Source organism: Ursus arctos, chromosome X (genome assembly GCF_023065955.2).
Source record: "Ursus arctos isolate Adak ecotype North America chromosome X, UrsArc2.0, whole genome shotgun sequence".
NCBI lineage: Eukaryota > Metazoa > Chordata > Mammalia > Carnivora > Ursidae > Ursus > Ursus arctos.
Genome location: NC_079873.1, coordinates 13,745,426 through 13,762,387, shown reverse-complemented (window position 1 = coordinate 13,762,387; position 16,962 = coordinate 13,745,426). Strand labels below are relative to the sequence as shown.

The window sequence follows — 16,962 nt, the reverse complement described above, 5'->3', positions numbered from 1 at the left end:
TATGTCAAAGGCCTGTCCTGAGCAGCCACCAGAGGAGAACTGCTTCTGCTTCCCTTCTACCTTCTCACTCGCGGGGGAATCCCCACTACTGGCAAGTAGGAACCCCCACTACTGGCAAGGGGGCCTGGGAAATGCCGCTTCCAGGCTGCACAGGGGAGAACTTAGAAAGGCCAGTGGGGCGGGGGCGGGGGGGGGGGAGGCAGTGCGTGTCCACACCATGCAGCGCTTCGGAGCACGTCATGTTTGTCAGTCCATGCATTCAACATAAAGGAGCTTTGCTTCTCTCATCTTCTCGAAATATAAAAAGAACATGTAATATATTCTTCCCACGAACACTGGAGGGACTTCTGTGCCTCGTGGAGTATATGTACCCCACGCCCTGACATCAATGAACTTGAGCAGTGCAGGCCAGCCAAAGGCAGGTGCAACGGTGAGGCCAAAGGTGGAGTGGGGCTTCCTGAAGCCCTAGCCTGCCCTGCCTGCCCCCTTGCCCCGAGGGATTAGTTCCGCAAACGAATGAGCTTAGTTAAGTGCTTTGGTTCTTCAGCTGAACAGCAGGACACAGAATTACTGGAGTGTTAGGACACGTATCAGTCACAGTCGCTAGGAACTGGCTCACATGCTCTATCATGAACTTCCCGAGGCTCTTCTTTCCATGAATGTTGGCTCACCTCAATCATGTTCTAGGCAGCTTACGGGGAGGAGGGAGATCGCTTCTTCCTTAAGGCTTACCCCCTGGGTTGTGAGCGCCCCTGGAGCCAGAGGAGGTGGTCCCACGTGTCCAGAGTTGCCTCTAGTACAGCAAGGAGCACGGGAAAGCTCGATCTGAGTACGTGCTCACCGTGGAGAGTTGCCTTGTTCAGTTTCACCAACCTTCAGGACAAAATCGGGGAAACGGGAGGGAAAGGAAAGAATGTCTGCCGTGCATTCTGAACGTGGGCCCTGGGCGGCACATCCTCCATGCCCGAGAGCCCTCCCTCGTTCCCTGAATCAGCCTCAGAGGACGGAGAAATACAAGCGAGTCCCAACATCTCACTGTACAAACAGCCCCGGAATTTCAAACGTACTTCATTTACTCAGCCAGCTGTGAATGAAATCCCTTACGTAGCTTGAAAAGCAGTGCTTTTCCTCCCAGCTACATTGCTCCTAGGCATGAGGTTTAGTTTTTAATTTCTAATCATATTACAGAAGGGCTTGGCTTTTTCGTGCTTACAGAGGGCCTTAGGAAGTCCTACTCTGGAACGCACACTCTTAAGACGTTGCAACGATCAGAAATCATGCAGAGACAAAAGCAAATGCTCGATGTGCCCAGAGGGCTGTCGAGGTCAGCTTGCAGAATTCCACCAGCTGCTGTTGGAAGGATCGACTAAGAGGCAAAACCAGAGGAAAGATCATTTTAAAGGCCTGGATGGTTCACAAGAGCCTAACATGGAATGCTATGTCTGGACTAAAAGTTGACAAACCAGACAGTAAAGAACAAGTGCTTCTGAATCATCCAAGTCCCAGACAAGCAAAGCGACAGCCCTGTTCCAGCCACTAGAGCATCAGCCCTGGAGCCTAGTGAGGCCCCTGTCGTCTCTGAATGAAGTACCAGACACGCTGTTGCAGCGGGAGGAGTTTGTGGGTTCAGAGGCATGGAGCAGAAGCTCCTGGCGTAGGGGAGAGGGGCAAGGGGTCAGATACTGGAAGCGATGCAACCCCAATCCTGAGCCTCTAAGGCTTTTCCACCCTGTAAGCTGGGAGAGCTGAAAGCAGAAAGGCAGTAGGACTCCTGGCCCCCAGTGGTAAAAGAGCAGCCAGAACTGCCAGCCAGACGTGGGAACTCGGGGGGGGGGGGGGGGGCACGAGATACGTGGGGGCACTGGCCTTTCCTAGCGCGCTCGCGTCATCAGTACGTTTGCGAGCAACAAGTTTTGAGCACAAAGCTCACTGATGGAACTTCGGACTGCTCCCCTGGGTCTCGTTTAAGGCCCTACAAGAGATCAGCCCTTTGCTGCTAGTGATCTGCTTATCTGCAGAACGAGGGCAAGTGTTAATACTCAACTATCTGGATGTAGAAAACCACAAACTTAGTAGAGCGCTTCTTTATCAACTCGAATAAATTCGTACATTAATGTCATGCAGTGAAAGCAAATAAAATCAAATCTGAGGCTTTGACATTATTGTGGTTTTAAAACTTTATTATATTTTAAAATCTGAAAACTGTAAAACATAGTATTCATACAAACACCTGAGGACTGTTCAACTGGGCACAGCATCTTCACACAAACAATTTGATAAAAGACCAGGTTTAAATTAGAATCTTGTCTTACAAGAAATAACATAAATGAATAACATAAATAAAAGCACCTTTTAAATCACATATGCCCAGTAAAGAATTGCATTTGTTTATAAAGTACACTTGGTTTTTGAAAAGGAAAATGCACGTTTTTGCCCCTGGTGAACATTTTATTGGCATTTATAACAAATGGCTAATACACTTAGCACCAATTCTCACAGTTTATAAATACTACATCAAATGTTATACAATAAAACAAGGTAATAAATAACAAAAAAATGAACAGGTTTCACTGGAAAGTTCTAATTTTTAAAATAAAGTCCAAAATGACAAATCAGAACTAACGTATCTTCCAAAGTTTAGTAGGCTAAATGGCTCAGAAAGCAAATGAACTAGAAACACCGCACCCGACAGAGAGCTTCCCCGTATTGAAGACCTAGAGTCGGCTGAGAGGTACTAGTGACGCAAATGATGTATTTTTAACAGAATAAAAACATGTCACTATAGTTCATCTTTCCTCTGTGAAGTGCAAAGTGCTATTCTTAAATTCAAAAAGAAAAGATTTACTTGTGTGTATACTTCAGATACAGAATAAAATATAAATATGAAACAGTATTGTTATGAACACAGATAATAAAATCTATATCTTTCAAAAATTTGGACATAGGCATCTTTATAGAGATGTGAGCAGTGAATGCCTAGCGAAATGTCCAAGCTTAAGCAAAACATGTATGTTTTAAACTAAGTATTTCTTCCATAAAATGACCATTCTATCTAAGAATTTATCTAAAAACTGGTAAGAATACTTTACGGAAGCTTATAGGTTGCCTTTTTTTTCTTTAAATAGAACAAATACAACATATATAGAAATAACAATAGAAAGGAAAATAATTTATATGGCTTTCCCTTTTGGGAAGCTGGTAGAACATGAACAGAACCTTGCAGTAACAAACATAAAATATTTTAGAAAGATGCTATCTATAGTTGCATCTTTAAGGTTTCTTGAGGAAAACCCATGGATTTATAGAGAACTTGTCAGTCCCTGATATTTTCTCTTTGGGATTCAGCTGTTTTGGTTCTACAGATAAAGAGGAACAGAAATTAGAGGTGTTTCTGTTTCCTGTATGAAGTACATTTGTAAACTATACAATGAAAATAATTAAAAGATACAAAGAACAAACCCCCAATCTGAATATGCCAGTAATAAGATGTTAAATGGCTTCTAAAATAGTAGACCAGACTGTAACGTAGTTCTGTAATTCTGGATAGAACATAGTTTTAGAAGAACCTTCTACACAACAAAAACTTTTAAGGGCAGAAAAATGATTTTACACCAAAATGGCACTGGTCTCCCCTGAATGAATTCCAAGCTAAATCTACACCAACGTGTTTTCAATTGTTAAAGAATTTTTCTTCTTTAAGCCTGTCAATGTAGTGGCACAACTTCACGGCTGTCCCCAGCTTCAGCCCCATGTACTTCATCATCATGTCACTCTTGAGTAGCAGCAGAGCCTTCCCGTCAATGTCCTACAGAGAGAAGGACGTGACAGTAGTTACTGTGTTCGTATTCTATCAGAACGGTCATGTCTTCATATATAAGAACACGTAATACCAATAAGAGAGCAGCTCATTACAGATGTATATTCTGAGTATACACCTGCTGGATGAAAACTACTAAAAGTATAATTTGTACAGTGAAGCATGGTTTGATCATTTGTAAATTTACTTTGAATTTTAAGAAGAAAATTTAACCGAATATCTTTTTAAAAAATATTTTATATTTGAGAAAGAGAGAGGGCGCACATGAAGTGGGGGAGGGGCGGAGGGAGCGCGAGAAGGAGAGCCCGACGTGGGGCTTGATCCCAGGACCCGAGGATAATGACCTGAGCCAAAAGCAGACACTTAACTGATGGAGCCACCAAGGTACCCCTAACCTAAAATCTTAAAAATGTCCTAAGCAGCAAACTACCTACCTATAAATATTGTATTGAATAAAATACTGCCTATCTATGACAAAGAGTAAAAACTATGAATGGTAGACATGAATTTCAGATAGCCATTAATTTTCTTAGAACAGCTTGGAACATAAGGATGTTAGCATCCATGTGAAATGTACATGTGCTATCCAGTGTTGTCTGGCTGTTGCAAGCTAATCAGTTGTTTGAAGTTAATTAGATGCTAAAAACTACTTTCTTGCCATATCGAAAAGGGTACATCAAATATGTGGCCACTAACTTTATTCATTAGGAAACACTATAAAAACATGACTCGATAGTCACAAGGCATCCTCCTCAACTTCTTTACTAACAGACTGATGTTGCTGAAACATATTACTTGGTTTTTACAAGTTCTGGTTTAAAAAATAAAACTGTACTGTCTGAAAAGACCTGAAACCCCTTATAGTACTGCCTTTGTCAGGCACCTTCTATACTTTTTCTACTAAGTACAATAAAAATTAGAACTTACAAAAATTTAACCCATGATGTTACTTTGTAAATGGCATGAGGATATCAGCATCCCAAATCTTAAATAACCATATAAGGTTAACAGAACTGAGCCAAATGGAATCAGCTGCTGGATTCACTGGGCATCATAACAAGGAGGACGCCCTGTCACATTGTTCCTATTTAAATCCAGTCTCTACCATTTAAGGATCTAACTTTGGGCAAAGTAACCTTTCTCACATATGGAAAATCAGTTGCTAGGGTTCCCCCACCATCCAGACTAATCAGTACCCAACTGAACGGCCTGCACAGAGGTCATTCAACAGCATTATGGCAAGGGCACCTGGCTGGCTCAGTCCTATAGCATGCAACTCTTGATCCTGGGGTTGTGAGTTCAAGCCCTGCACTGGGTATAGAGCTTACTTTTTAAAAAAAAGAAAGAAAAAAGCATTATGGCAGGAAAATCAGATCAAAATATACATTACATGTTGCCTGAAAAGGTCAGCGATGGGGGTGAGTGTCTGAGGATCTGTATGTTTCAGAAACTGGATCACTTCATCCACGGACCAGGTTGAAGGGTCATCAGAGAATCTTTGTTTTAGGATACCTGGGTCAGTTCCAATTGGTGAACTTGTAGCTTCAATGGGAGAAAAAGACAAATGAAACTTGACCTGATCATTATCCTGAAAGAAGAGATGTTAGGTAGGGAGAAATTGTCTTGCATCAAGGATGTTGAGGATTATAGGTCAAATAGTGCTACTTGTGATTATAGGTTAAATAGTGCTATTTGTAATATGCGTCATTTCATACTCACCAAAGTTGGGCGGGATACAAAGCGATGAGCCAGTATGACCGAGGCTTTTATTTTCCATTAGAGTTGGATAAGTCATCATCTCAGGGTTACGTGCCGGACTGGGTTCACCTTGACCCAGCATGGATCCAGGGCCTGCTGTAGAAGCTCGAGTAGGTGAGAAGATATTGTGGGTGCTGTGGGCCCCTGGGCTGGAATAGCAGGGCATGGAAGAGGAGCCCTGCACTGGATCATCAGGTGTGAAATATGGCTGATATGAATGTGAAGAATACATGGAGGGAAGTGTCGGACTCTGGCTCAGATTCGGCTCCTGCTCCTGGAGGGGTGACTCTGGATCCCGTTCTGGGGACCCCTCCTCTGAATGGTAGGGTGTTCCTACAGGGTAGCTCGGGGAATCATTTGTTGGCCTTTCCACTGGCATAGTTGGGCTATAACTTTCAGGGTAAGAGAATGAAGAAGGAGGCTCCTTTTTCCTCATTTTCTGGAATCTTAACTTTCTGGAAAGCAGATAATTATAATTTTTGTAGGCATATCCAAGTGGCTTCTGAAATGACACAAATCCAGCATAAACCAACTGTCAGTGAGTAAAAAAAGGAAATAAGTAGTAAATATAAATTTATTTTTCAGGTAACACTGCTTTATATTACTAAAGATTAATGCTCTATTTCGATTATATGATTTTTGTTCTTCTTCAACCCTACATTTTAACTGAATTTTATACATTGTGGTTTTAAGCATAAAAATATTCATTATCATACATTTTCAAACCTAAACTTAAGCATTTCCCCAACAAGTTTTAGTCTCCCATCTGCTGCTACACCAAGAATCAATTTGGCCTTGCTAATCTCATAGTTAATAGTTCTTTCTCATTTCTAACTCATTGGCATCTTTAGAAATGAGAGATCTATTACAGTTGTGAAAATATTTTTGTTAACACTCACGCGATTCTGCCACAGTGATTTCGCACGAAAACGGTGGATTTTTGAAACTTTTCCATGAATGACATCAAATTTCTTATCCAGGTTTTGAATAGCATCATAGATCACCTATTATAATACGAGCTATTAATAGTTTCTATTTCAAAAGTAACATAAAAATACCAATGAGCCAATTTTTGACTGCTAGAAACAAAGAAAAGTTCTCAAGGTATCAGAACCAGAGGTCTGGTTTTGGTGACAGAGAGCCGAGCTGGCTGAGACAAGGAGCCCCAACCTCCTACCCAACTACTCCAGGCCATACAGGCATTTTAAGAAGCTTTAATACCGGAAAGTAAATGTATCACCATTCTCATAAGCCACCACATTTATGATGGAGTCATTTTATATCAAGGAAGGTGCTATTTTAGGAAAGAAACCTTCAAATCTGCTAAAAGGCCAAAGAGCCTCTTTCCATATAACCATGGTGTGAATTCACAGGCAGCGAGCATGCTACGCTGGAAAGAATAGTGAGCCAAATACAACAGGTGTGACTTTTGGCTTCAAAGTGTTTCAAAATCAGGCAATCAACAATTAACCTTACAAAACCTTCGAGTACATGTCCCCTATCGGCCAACCAGGTATGTGACTAAAAAAACCTGAGAATTCTTCAAACACACAGAAATTTCATTCAGGTCGAAAATACACTTCAACAGGAGGCCAGAACCACTTCCTTATTCATTCATTCAAACAAACATTATTGAGGGCCTACTTACTACCTCTCAGAACTGCTTTGCTAGGTGCTGGGAATATGGACAGAAAGAAAAAACAAGAAAACAAGAAAACCACCAGATCCTGCCCTAAGGAACCGCCATGTTAGCCGGAGAGAGAGGATTTCAGGAGGGTGAGGAGCAGCCCGGAGCAGCGGTTTTCAAAGCACGGTCTCAGACCAGTAGCATCAACGTCTCCTCTCCCACTGGCTTGTCGGAATTGTACCGTCTCCCACCCCACACTTGCTGAATTGGGAACTCTGACAGTGGGGGCAGCCATCTGCTTTCACAAGCCCTCCAGGTGGTTCTGGTGCATGATCAAGTGAGACCCACTGGCCCACAGCACTGAGGTAAATAGTGCAGGCTCTAGGGGAACACACTTGGGTGCAAAGACTAGCGTTCTGCTGCTTACCAGCTGTGTGACCTTGGGCGAGTCACTTAACTTATCTGTGCCTCAATTTCCTCATGTATAGAATCGAGATGAGAAGTCCTCTCAGAGTTCTCTTGAGGACAAAGTGAGGCGCTGTGGTATGATGTTACTACTACCATCCTAACAACACCACTACAAGACGACTGGTCCAGTCGCGCTCAATCATCCACTAATATTCATATCACTGTTATGACTCTGATGGCTACGACACAGGCAAGAATGGGAGGCTAAGTGCGCACAGAAGAGCAAGACCTAACCCCGGCTGGCAGTCGTGGCAGGCTTTTCAGAGGAGAGGTCTACGTTGAGGATTAAAAGACGAGATGGTGTTCACTAGGTAAGATGCATGGAAGGGCAGAGAGGGCAGAAGGGACAGTAGATTCAAAAACACCCAAATAGAACACAGGAAGTCAGATGCTTAGACAGTGAACATAAATGATGTTCAAAGAGCTGGGTTTTTAAGGGAAGGAGAGAGAAGGCATGACAGAAAGAGGGTGGGAGGCCCAAAGCAGAGGTGTGGTTAAGCTGTGGGAGGGGATGCGGAGAGTGATGGACACGGAAGCAGAGCGGAAGGTGCAGGAGGTGGCCACTGACGAATGGAGGTGTCCTGGCACAGGGGAAGAGGCTCAGAGGCCGAAAGCAGTGCTGGCCTTAGCCTTATAGAGGGAGCCGCCTGAAGGACAGATCCCAGGCTAGTGGCTGGCTGTGGGAAGAGGAATTGGGACTTGGAGGGATTTTGGCCTCAGGGGCCCGGGCCCACCCCCCTCTCTGGCCTCCCTGAAGTAAGAAGTGAAGGCCGGCTGTCCAGAGCTTGTGGGGGACGGAGAGGGAGTCAACCAGAGCGCTGTCGAAGGGCCATGGAACAGTGGATGGGTCCCAGCAGGTGCCCCCTCTGCTTCCCAGCCTGCGTAGGGCTGGGGTCTTCCTAAAGAGGATGCTGGGCAGGGACAGAAAAAGAAAAGATGGAAGTGTGCAGCAACTGGGCTAGACTGGTAAGGGAAGGGGTTGAAGAAAGGAGAGAGCTAGCACACTGGGAGAAACGGGGAGGATCCCTGATGGTCCGTTTCAGGGCTGTGACTTGGGACCCTGGGCATTTCTCCTCCTCCCCGTTCCAGCCCCCCACATCTTGCACCATCGCTCAGAAAGAAGGCCCTGGCAGAGCAGTGGCAGCCTGGGGCGTCATGGGTGCTTACGTGAGGCGGGCTGGGAACGGCCCTGCTGGAAATCAGAACCCCCCCACCCCCCCCCCGTACATCCTTCCCCAAAGATCTGATATGTTCCCTTGAAGCAGTCCACTTCTGTTCTCAATAATAGTGATAAAGACTCACCGAAACGCTCTTTACTTAGGCACGGTAGCTCATTTTAATCCAACAAACTTTGTATGTTAACAGCTACTTTTTAAAAAATGAGCTCTCATTACCTCTAGAGGATACAGCTCACAAAATCCTTGATAATTATACCCATCAATCTCTACCAACATGCTAACTTTTACAAAATCCCCTCAAAACTACATAAGATATACTCTTTAAAAAACAATGGCATGCTGCCATTTTTTCAATTGAGATATCTCAACAATGCATTTAGGCACATACTAATTTTTTTTCTGTATCAGACAATTTCCTTTAAAGATTTTGAAGGGGAAATTAATTCAATATTGAGCAACATAACATACACTTCGTCAGTTAATGGCTTTTAAAACAAAGCTATAAAATGTACATATTGGTGTTTTTTTTTAAAAGATTTTATTTATTTATTTGACAGAGATAGAGACAGCCAGCGAGAGAGGGAACACAAGCAGGGGGAGTGAGAGAGGAAGAAGCAGGCTCATAGCGGAGGAGCCTGATGTGGGGCTCGATCCCAGAACGCCGGGATCACGCCCCGAGCCGAAGGCAGATGCTTAACTGCTGTGCCACCCAGGCGCCCCTGTACATATTGGTGTTTTAAAATTTTCACCTGGAGAGGCTATTCTAACTAGAAATTGTTAACAGTCACCACAATGAGGGGATAATCCTAAGTAAAATTTGATACAGCAAAATTTCAATTAATTGTATACTTTACACGAGATGAAGAATTTTAACTTAGTATTTCAGAAAACTACACTTGAGGGAGCCTGTCAGGTAAGCATCTGCCTTTGGCTCAGGTCATGATCCCAGGGTCCTAGGATTGAGCCCGGCATCGGCATCGGGTTCCCTGCTCAGCGGGGAGCCTGCTTCTCCCTCTGTTGCTCCCCCTGCTTGTGCTCTCTCTCTGTCTGACAAGTAAATACAATCTTAAAAAAAAAAAAAAAAAGAAAAGAAAACTACCTTTGAGAGACCCAACTTTTGTACCTGACAATGAGTGAGGATGTCCGTAACTGTTTTTTGTTGTTCTTCGTTATAGGATGTGTCAGACATCACGCTTTCCTGCTAATATTTTAAAAGTTAAGTAGTTAATGCTTTACTTTTATAAGAGCCAAATTGAACACTAGGAGGAAAAAAACACTTTACATTTATTTAAATTGTTTTTATTTGTCACCAACTTTTCAAAAGGATTCAGAAGTCTTAATCTAAAGCAGAGACAAAATAAAATAAAAACTCACATTAATACGAGAATGCAAATGAGAACTGCTAATTAAGAGAGGAAATAAGACTTTATTGTATCAGAGGGACCTGGGTTTCGAGTTTTGTACTGAAAATGAGTATAAACTGCTCTGAACTTCCTACTAGCTAAGGCAAAGGGAAGTAAAATGGTTAAGTGCTCACTGTCTACTGAAAGGAAGCAAACAAATTCAGGAGAGGCCAATATTTTTTGAGTTTGAGTTTAGAGAAACTACAGTATATGAAGAATTTAAACCTTTTTCTTTAAAATGGTTAAGTGTTAATATATTTGGCAAATGGCAATTAATATTACTTACATTATTGACATATGCAGTGTTTGGTTCATATGCATAAAGAACAGTGTTATCATCATCATAAGCAGGTATTCGTGTTCTTATCTAAGGAAGATGTATTAACAAATTAAAAGGAAAGATGAAAGATAGAACTGAAAGAAAAATTGAGGACTTCAATTTCACTTTTAAGAAGCTCCAAAAGCCTATTGGTGGTTATCAAAGGACCTTTGTCCACTGTAAATACTATGACTACATGAAAAGATGTACTTGCAAAACTGTTTTCTCATTATCCCAACTACACTTAAGATATCATTTTCTATTGAGCTTAACCTCTTGTGTAACTCAGGGTAGAAAGACTAGTCTAGTAACCTGGCACCAGAACTGCTGTAAAAGCAAGTATTTCTAACCAGGAGAAAAGAACCAGGTTACATGGCTTTTGATTTTTAAATAATCCAACAGTGCCACTCTGTGGACAAAATAGGAAACATTTAAGCACCTATTTCTCTTGATAAATTAATCACCTTAAAACATTTGTTTGGAATAGGACAGGGTATAAACAAATATACAATAAATAACCATTAAATTTCATTTAATAACAGTATTCTAAGAATGAATTATAAACTATAGGAATAATGTTAAAATAAAGACAGATAGAAGCTATGAAGTCTTTGTTTCAAAATGCATAACCAAAATATGGGATGGGCTATAGATTAGTTCTTATAAAAATATACCGTGTATAGTGCCTTATGCTTTTCAAAATGCTTTCACATATTTATGTCAGAAAGCAATTCTCAATAGGCAGTAACATTATGTCCAAAGATGAAAAGATACTGGGGCTGACAGAAGTTAAGATAATTGCCCATAGCACTTAGGTGGCATTAATACCCACATCCTTACTTAAGTAAAGAAATGCTTTTTCTGTTAAGCCAAATTATATATAGTTTAATAACTATATTTTTACTCACCTTCAGGAATCAAGAAACATGGCAGAATGTGACAGAATTGTATAACAGCACAACCATTTTGAAAGACTGTTTGGCGAGATTTTCATGAAGTTACATTAACCCTGTGAGCTAGCAATTCAGCTCCTGAGTATTAACCCAAAAGAAATGCTAGTATCTGTTCACAAAAAACTTGCACATGAATGTTTGTCGCAGCTTTATAGATCACTGTCAAAACTCATGAAGTTGTTATTTCTGCATTTCACTGAATGAAATTAAATTCGATTTAGAAAAGAAACAGAGCACAATGAAAAGAACAAAGACAGATTTTCAATTTGAAATACAAACCACATCAACTTCACTGGAGCCGCTAGACATCTTTTTTGTGCAACAGCAGCACTCCACTTCCTCGCAGTTGGGCCTAATTATATTTAAACTTGCTGGAGGGTTTATTTGTGAAACTGCTTGGTCACCTAGGGCTGGTAAACCACCTACTCCTGAAAAGCAACACACAAAAAAGTTACTTCACACATTACCATAATCAACTTAATAGGGATATGTTCTCAGAACGCCAACTCAAACTCAATTGGAGTCCTGGCTGAATTTTAGAGAGTGACAAAACAGTAACTCTTCCATTAGTGATTTAGAATAAACCTTTGAAAATTGAAAAGCTCTGTTGCCACACCTAGGAATAAGAATCAAGATCACGCACAAATTCCAAATCGTGAAGTGAATGCTTCACAACTGAAAGGCTACAGAGTAAATGCTGGAAACGAATGAACAAGAGAACACAATTCCTAACTGCTTTTTGAAAGGAGCCCAGGGGCACCTGGGTGGCTCAGTCAGTTGAGCATCGGACTCTTGGTTTCAAGCTCAGGTCATGATCTTAGGGTTGTGGGGTGGAACCCTGTGTCAACTTGGGTTTCTCACCCTTCGCCTCTCCTCCTGCTCGTGCTGACTCTCTCTTTTTCTTTCCCTCAGATAAATAAATCTTCAAATTAAAAAAAAAAAGATTATCTTCCTCTCTTTTCCCTCTACCCCTCCCCACTTATGCTCTCTCTCTCTAAAAAAAAAAAAAACCCTCCAATTTGAGGTGTAACTTCAATTTTTATTTTTTAAACTGATTGTTTAATTCTGATTATAAGACTAATAATGAATAATTAAACTGTTGTGTTTTCATACAAAGAAAGCCTACACAGCAACGAGAATGAACCAACTATTGCTACATATGAGGATGAATCTCACAACCATAAAGGTGAGTAGAAGTCAGACACAAAAGAGAACATACTGTATGATAAACTTGATTTAAAGCTCAAAAACAGGCAAAAATAATCAATAGTGGAATAAGTCTTTCCAAACCAATACCTTTAGATATACTGTAGTCACTCTCACAACTTCCTCATTTTCTACCTTGCAGACAGGCCATGATTTATGGAAGCAGTCCTCATTTCACAGGTATCTGACAAAGCACACTGCGGAGCAGTCTTGCACCTCTACTTGAACTCTCAAGGAATGAAAATGTTGAATTCAAATTTCCCAACTCTAAGAGGATTTCCTATAATCTCATTGTACTTCTAACAATTTTGTTTTATATTTTATATGTGTAATTTTTCATTATGTATGTTTCACTATAGAAAATTTGGAATATACCACAAGGTACAGATAATAATACCTAACAGATTTTACAGCCGACTCTGTGCCAGGCAATGTTCTAAGCACTTGATGTGTTAACTCATTTCGTATTCCTGACAACCCTATGGGGCAGGCTCTGTTATTATCCCCACTTTTCTTAAGAGAAAATTGAGGCTAAGCGAGTTTAAATGATTTATCCAGGTATCATAGCTAGTAAGTGGTGTAGTCTGGCTCCAGAGTCTATGGGCTTTACTTATTCATTATTAAAATCACCTGGAATCCCTTCTCTAACAATAACAAAATAAAACCCAAACTCCCACAATGGCCTACAAGGTCCTTACACAGTCAGGAGCCTCTACACCCCTCAAGGAGATCACCTCTTACCACGTGTCCCCTTGCTCTAAGCCTAAAATATTTATTCTCTGGCCTTTTATAGACAAAGTTTGCCACCACCGTTATAGACTCTTAAAATCAGACAATTCTCTACTGGATTAATTACACTGCAGCCAAAACTTGGCTGTAGTTAGACACAGATGCAGCATTCATTGAGTCCACCACTAGACTCCAGACATTTCTACCTCTGTGGCAAATTTACAAGTCACCAATCTTGCACTCTTTGAACCTCTCACTCCTGTCATGACCTCTACCCACAATACCCTGCTGGTGCTCCACCTAGGAGAACCTATTCAACTTCAAAACTCAACTCAAGTTCCATCTCCACAAAGCAAAGGTGCTAAGTCATCCCATCTGAAAGTGACACTTCTTTCCCCAAAGTACCAGAACACTCACACAGTAATGCTTTTAAGGTAATCGTTACACAAAGGGAAATATCAAACAACATATAGACCTTAAGCTTGGTGCCAGAATACCTCGGTTTTAGGTCCCAGCTCCTCTGCTTACTAATTGTGTGACTTCTCCGTGCTTTTTTTTTTTAATCTGTAATATGGCGATAACAGTACAGACCTCACACGGAGTTATGAGGATTAAATGAATTAATACACGTCAAGTGCTTAAAATTATGGCCGGCATAGCAAAGGCACCCACTGTTCGAAACTGTTATTTCGTTATTTGGGTATTCATAACATCAGAACTATTTGTCATGGAGCACACAGACAATAAATACTCAGGGTCAAAACATGTAATTTTCGTTCACATTGCACCTGTATACTGCAGTTATAGTAACTATTTCTTGTAAACAAATTTTAAATAAGGACATAATGCAAAGAGCTGGGCTTTAAAAAATACTCGAATCCAAATCCAAATTGCAAAATTTGCTCTTTTGCTTCAAGCAGGTATTTAATCTCTCTGTGCCTCAATTTCTTAACTTGTAAAGTTGGAATAATATCTACTTCACAGGGCTGTGTAAGACCAAATGACACAGTTAAGCACTGAGTATCATCATGTCTGGTTCACAGCAGGCACAGCATCAATTTTAGTTCCTTTCCCTTCTTCGTGTAAGATAAAGTTTCTGCAACAATTTCTTAGAGCCCAACCATGACTGGATTATGCAGAATTATTAATATAATTCATTAAACTCAAAATCCTGCAAAATGAGTTTTTAAAATGAAGCTCATTTGTACTTTACGATAGAAAAGCTAAACTCTTGATAACGTAAGAACAAGAAGCCATCTGGTTTTTTAAAAGACTTTTTTTTTAGACTTTAAAGGCATTTCAAAGGCATTTTTCAAAAGTCATTTGAAGATTCAGTTTCCAAGGTTGCAAAGCATTCACTTATCTCATCAATTAATAGAAAATGTGAAGGATGAAAACAGCGTTTCACCCGAAAACCACTGCCAAAAATACATAGCAAAAACAAGGCAGATTACAACATACAATTTTTTTTTAAACAAAATTGGGTCAAGACACTGTAACAATTGTTTTCTAAAAATCCTGTCAGACTCTTCTGTCCGTATCAAACTTAAGCGACCACAAAGTTGCCCGATGGAAGATAATGCCGCCCAAACCTATCCCATCGTCCAGCACTGAATCGAGCCCATGCCCGGTTTCTATAAAACACCGTGAAGAAAAACCGCTTGTAAAATCACTATTTGTAAATATTAAAGTAGTTTAAAACCCTAGAGCAGTCCTAATTTGGGGAGAGCCAGATAGAGGAAAGAAGGAAGGAAGCGATCTCTAACCAAGTTATCAAACAATCGTGCCTTTATTTTCTTTCGCCTCGCGTCTATGTATTTACAATAAACCAGAAGACTGCACTGTCACTGATCAAACGAGGTTACCAACAAAGGCTCTAACTCAACGTTTTAATCTCAAAAAAATGTTTTAACGAATCAACTCGCTAGTTCATCAATTCTTTAAACTCAAAATTCTATAGAAAGTCTCAGAGTCTTGGTAGTTCCTCGCCCCCACCCGCCTTCGCTAAGGAAGAGAAAGGATGTGAGAGGATTTACTTGTCCCAAAGTCAGCACAAAGTACCCAAAAAGCGGCCAAATCTCAAAAGCTCATAGCTGCTGGTATCCCGGGACATGCGGCGAGAACCACCCTGAACCACCCCTCTGCGCGATCCCGAAAACCAAGTCCATTTTCTTCCCTCACTGCAAATCCTGCCCGCCCCGCCCCCCGCTCCGCCCCGGAGCTCCCCAACCGTTAAGCCAAACCGTATCTCAAAGGTTTCTCGCGCCCACCCGAGAGGCAAGAAAGTTCAAGGGGAGGAAAAAGTGCCGCTAAACAGACCTGTTCTGTCATCAGGACCTGCCACACCGGCCTCCGGAGGGCACGGTACCCCATTAGTAGCAGCCAGCCTTCCGGAGCGTCAACGGCCAAAACCGTTAACTCTATAGCCTCTCAAACGGTCCTCCCATCGGAAGTCGGGTCCGACCACGTGACACGCCCACCTCGAGGACCCCGGAAGCTCCGGAACTACGCGCGCACCAGAGAGCACGCGGCACTCTTCTTCCCGTACACGCGGTTCTTAACCAATCCGGCAGGCGCCTGCGCAATGGTTGGGGAAAGGAACGTTGCTAGGGAGACAGCTGAGGGGAGGGGCTTTGCTTCCCATTGCGCAGCCGGCAGTGCCCGCCTCCGAGCGTCTGTAGCTGGGCGTTTGAGTTCAGATTTCCGCTCGCAAAAGCTGGTGGGATTGGGAGCCGGCACTAGACCGTAGGAGCGAGCCTCCGAAGCTGAGAGGTGTTTCTGCGGCTGCGCAGGGGCGCCAGCGCACGCGCACGCGATACTTCCAGCGCCGGAGATGCTTCGTGGAGAAGGCTCGGCGGGGTGAGGCAGCTGGGCGCGTGGCCTCCCCACTGTCATTGGTTGGTTTTTTGAAAATTTTGTTTTTTTAAATGTGATTCTGTCTCTCGCCCTCCCGTCACAGATGTCGGCTTTGGCTCTATCCTAAGTGTGCGCGTCGTTGCTGGAATATTCGAAGGAGAGGGGATGGGGCCTTAGTTATGGAGGTTTGGTACAAACGGGGAAAGTTATTTTTAAAAAGTTTTTACCTCATGGAGAGGTAGCACAGACCCTGGAGCCAGATTTACTGGGGTTAACCCCAGCCTCAACATATAGTCCCTCCATAGCTTTGGGCAAGTCAGGTAACGGCTTTATGCTTGCGTTTCCCCATCTGTAAAATGGGCACAATGTTGGGAGTACTTGAGTTTGAGTAAGCAAAGCACTTAGAACACTATCTGGCACACACATTTGCTGTGTAATAAAGGGTACGTGACATTATGTGGTGGCATATTGTCATATGTATATCGAGGCTGCCCATCTTCAGAAGGAGGCACAGCCTGAGTAATTATCAGAAGCAAAGCAGGTGAGTATTTTAAAGTAAAGCCATAAATTTTTTCCTGGCTCACAGAGGAGCTACAAGGAAAGTATAGTAGGTATTGGAAATTTATTCCTTCTCTTCTCAAATACAAA

At 42.0% G+C, this 16,962-nt stretch overlaps 1 protein-coding gene and 1 long non-coding RNA gene across 5 annotated transcripts in view; one reads left to right on the top strand and one right to left on the bottom strand.

Moving 5' to 3' along the window:
- Positions 1–2,159: 2,159 nt before the first annotated feature.
- Positions 2,160–16,034, bottom strand: SCML1 (Scm polycomb group protein like 1). Of its 3 annotated transcripts, none has more exons than XM_026480245.4 (8): positions 15,778–16,034; positions 11,803–11,951; positions 10,538–10,618; positions 9,972–10,049; positions 6,475–6,579; positions 5,537–6,077; positions 5,208–5,359; positions 2,160–3,805 (listed from the first exon to the last, which is right to left on the bottom strand). In XM_026480245.4, the coding sequence occupies exons 2-8, from the start codon at positions 11,830–11,832 to the stop codon at positions 3,671–3,673; spliced, it is 1,122 nt and encodes a 373-aa protein (XP_026336030.1). In that variant the 5' UTR covers positions 11,833–11,951; positions 15,778–16,034; the 3' UTR covers positions 2,160–3,670. The 3 variants fall into 3 exon arrangements, with proteins under 3 accessions (XP_026336030.1, XP_048069786.1, XP_057166288.1); XM_048213829.2 differs by having other exon boundaries at positions 9,972–10,046; positions 15,778–16,009; XM_057310305.1 differs by lacking the exon at positions 10,538–10,618 and having other exon boundaries at positions 15,778–16,012.
- The window catches only part of LOC113242263 (uncharacterized), a 92,441-nt gene continuing 91,331 nt past the window's right edge, over positions 15,853–16,962 (top strand). The window contains exon 1 of one of the 2 annotated variants that reach the window (XR_007188401.2): positions 15,853–16,355. This is a non-coding gene — a long non-coding RNA (uncharacterized LOC113242263). The remainder of the gene's footprint in view (positions 16,356–16,962) is intronic. The other variant, XR_003311845.4, reaches the window with a different exon arrangement.

Coding starts and splice junctions, on each gene's coding strand:
- SCML1 (XM_026480245.4), bottom strand. CDS start 11,832: ATGTCTAGCGGCTCCAGTGAAGTTGATGTG. Junction 10,619..11,802: donor GCTCCAGTGAAGTTGATGTG/GTTTGTATTTCA, acceptor CATCTTCCTTAG/ATAAGAACACGAATACCTGC. Junction 6,580..9,971: donor ACATCCTCACTCATTGTCAG/GTACAAAAGTTG, acceptor GTATTATAATAG/GTGATCTATGATGCTATTCA.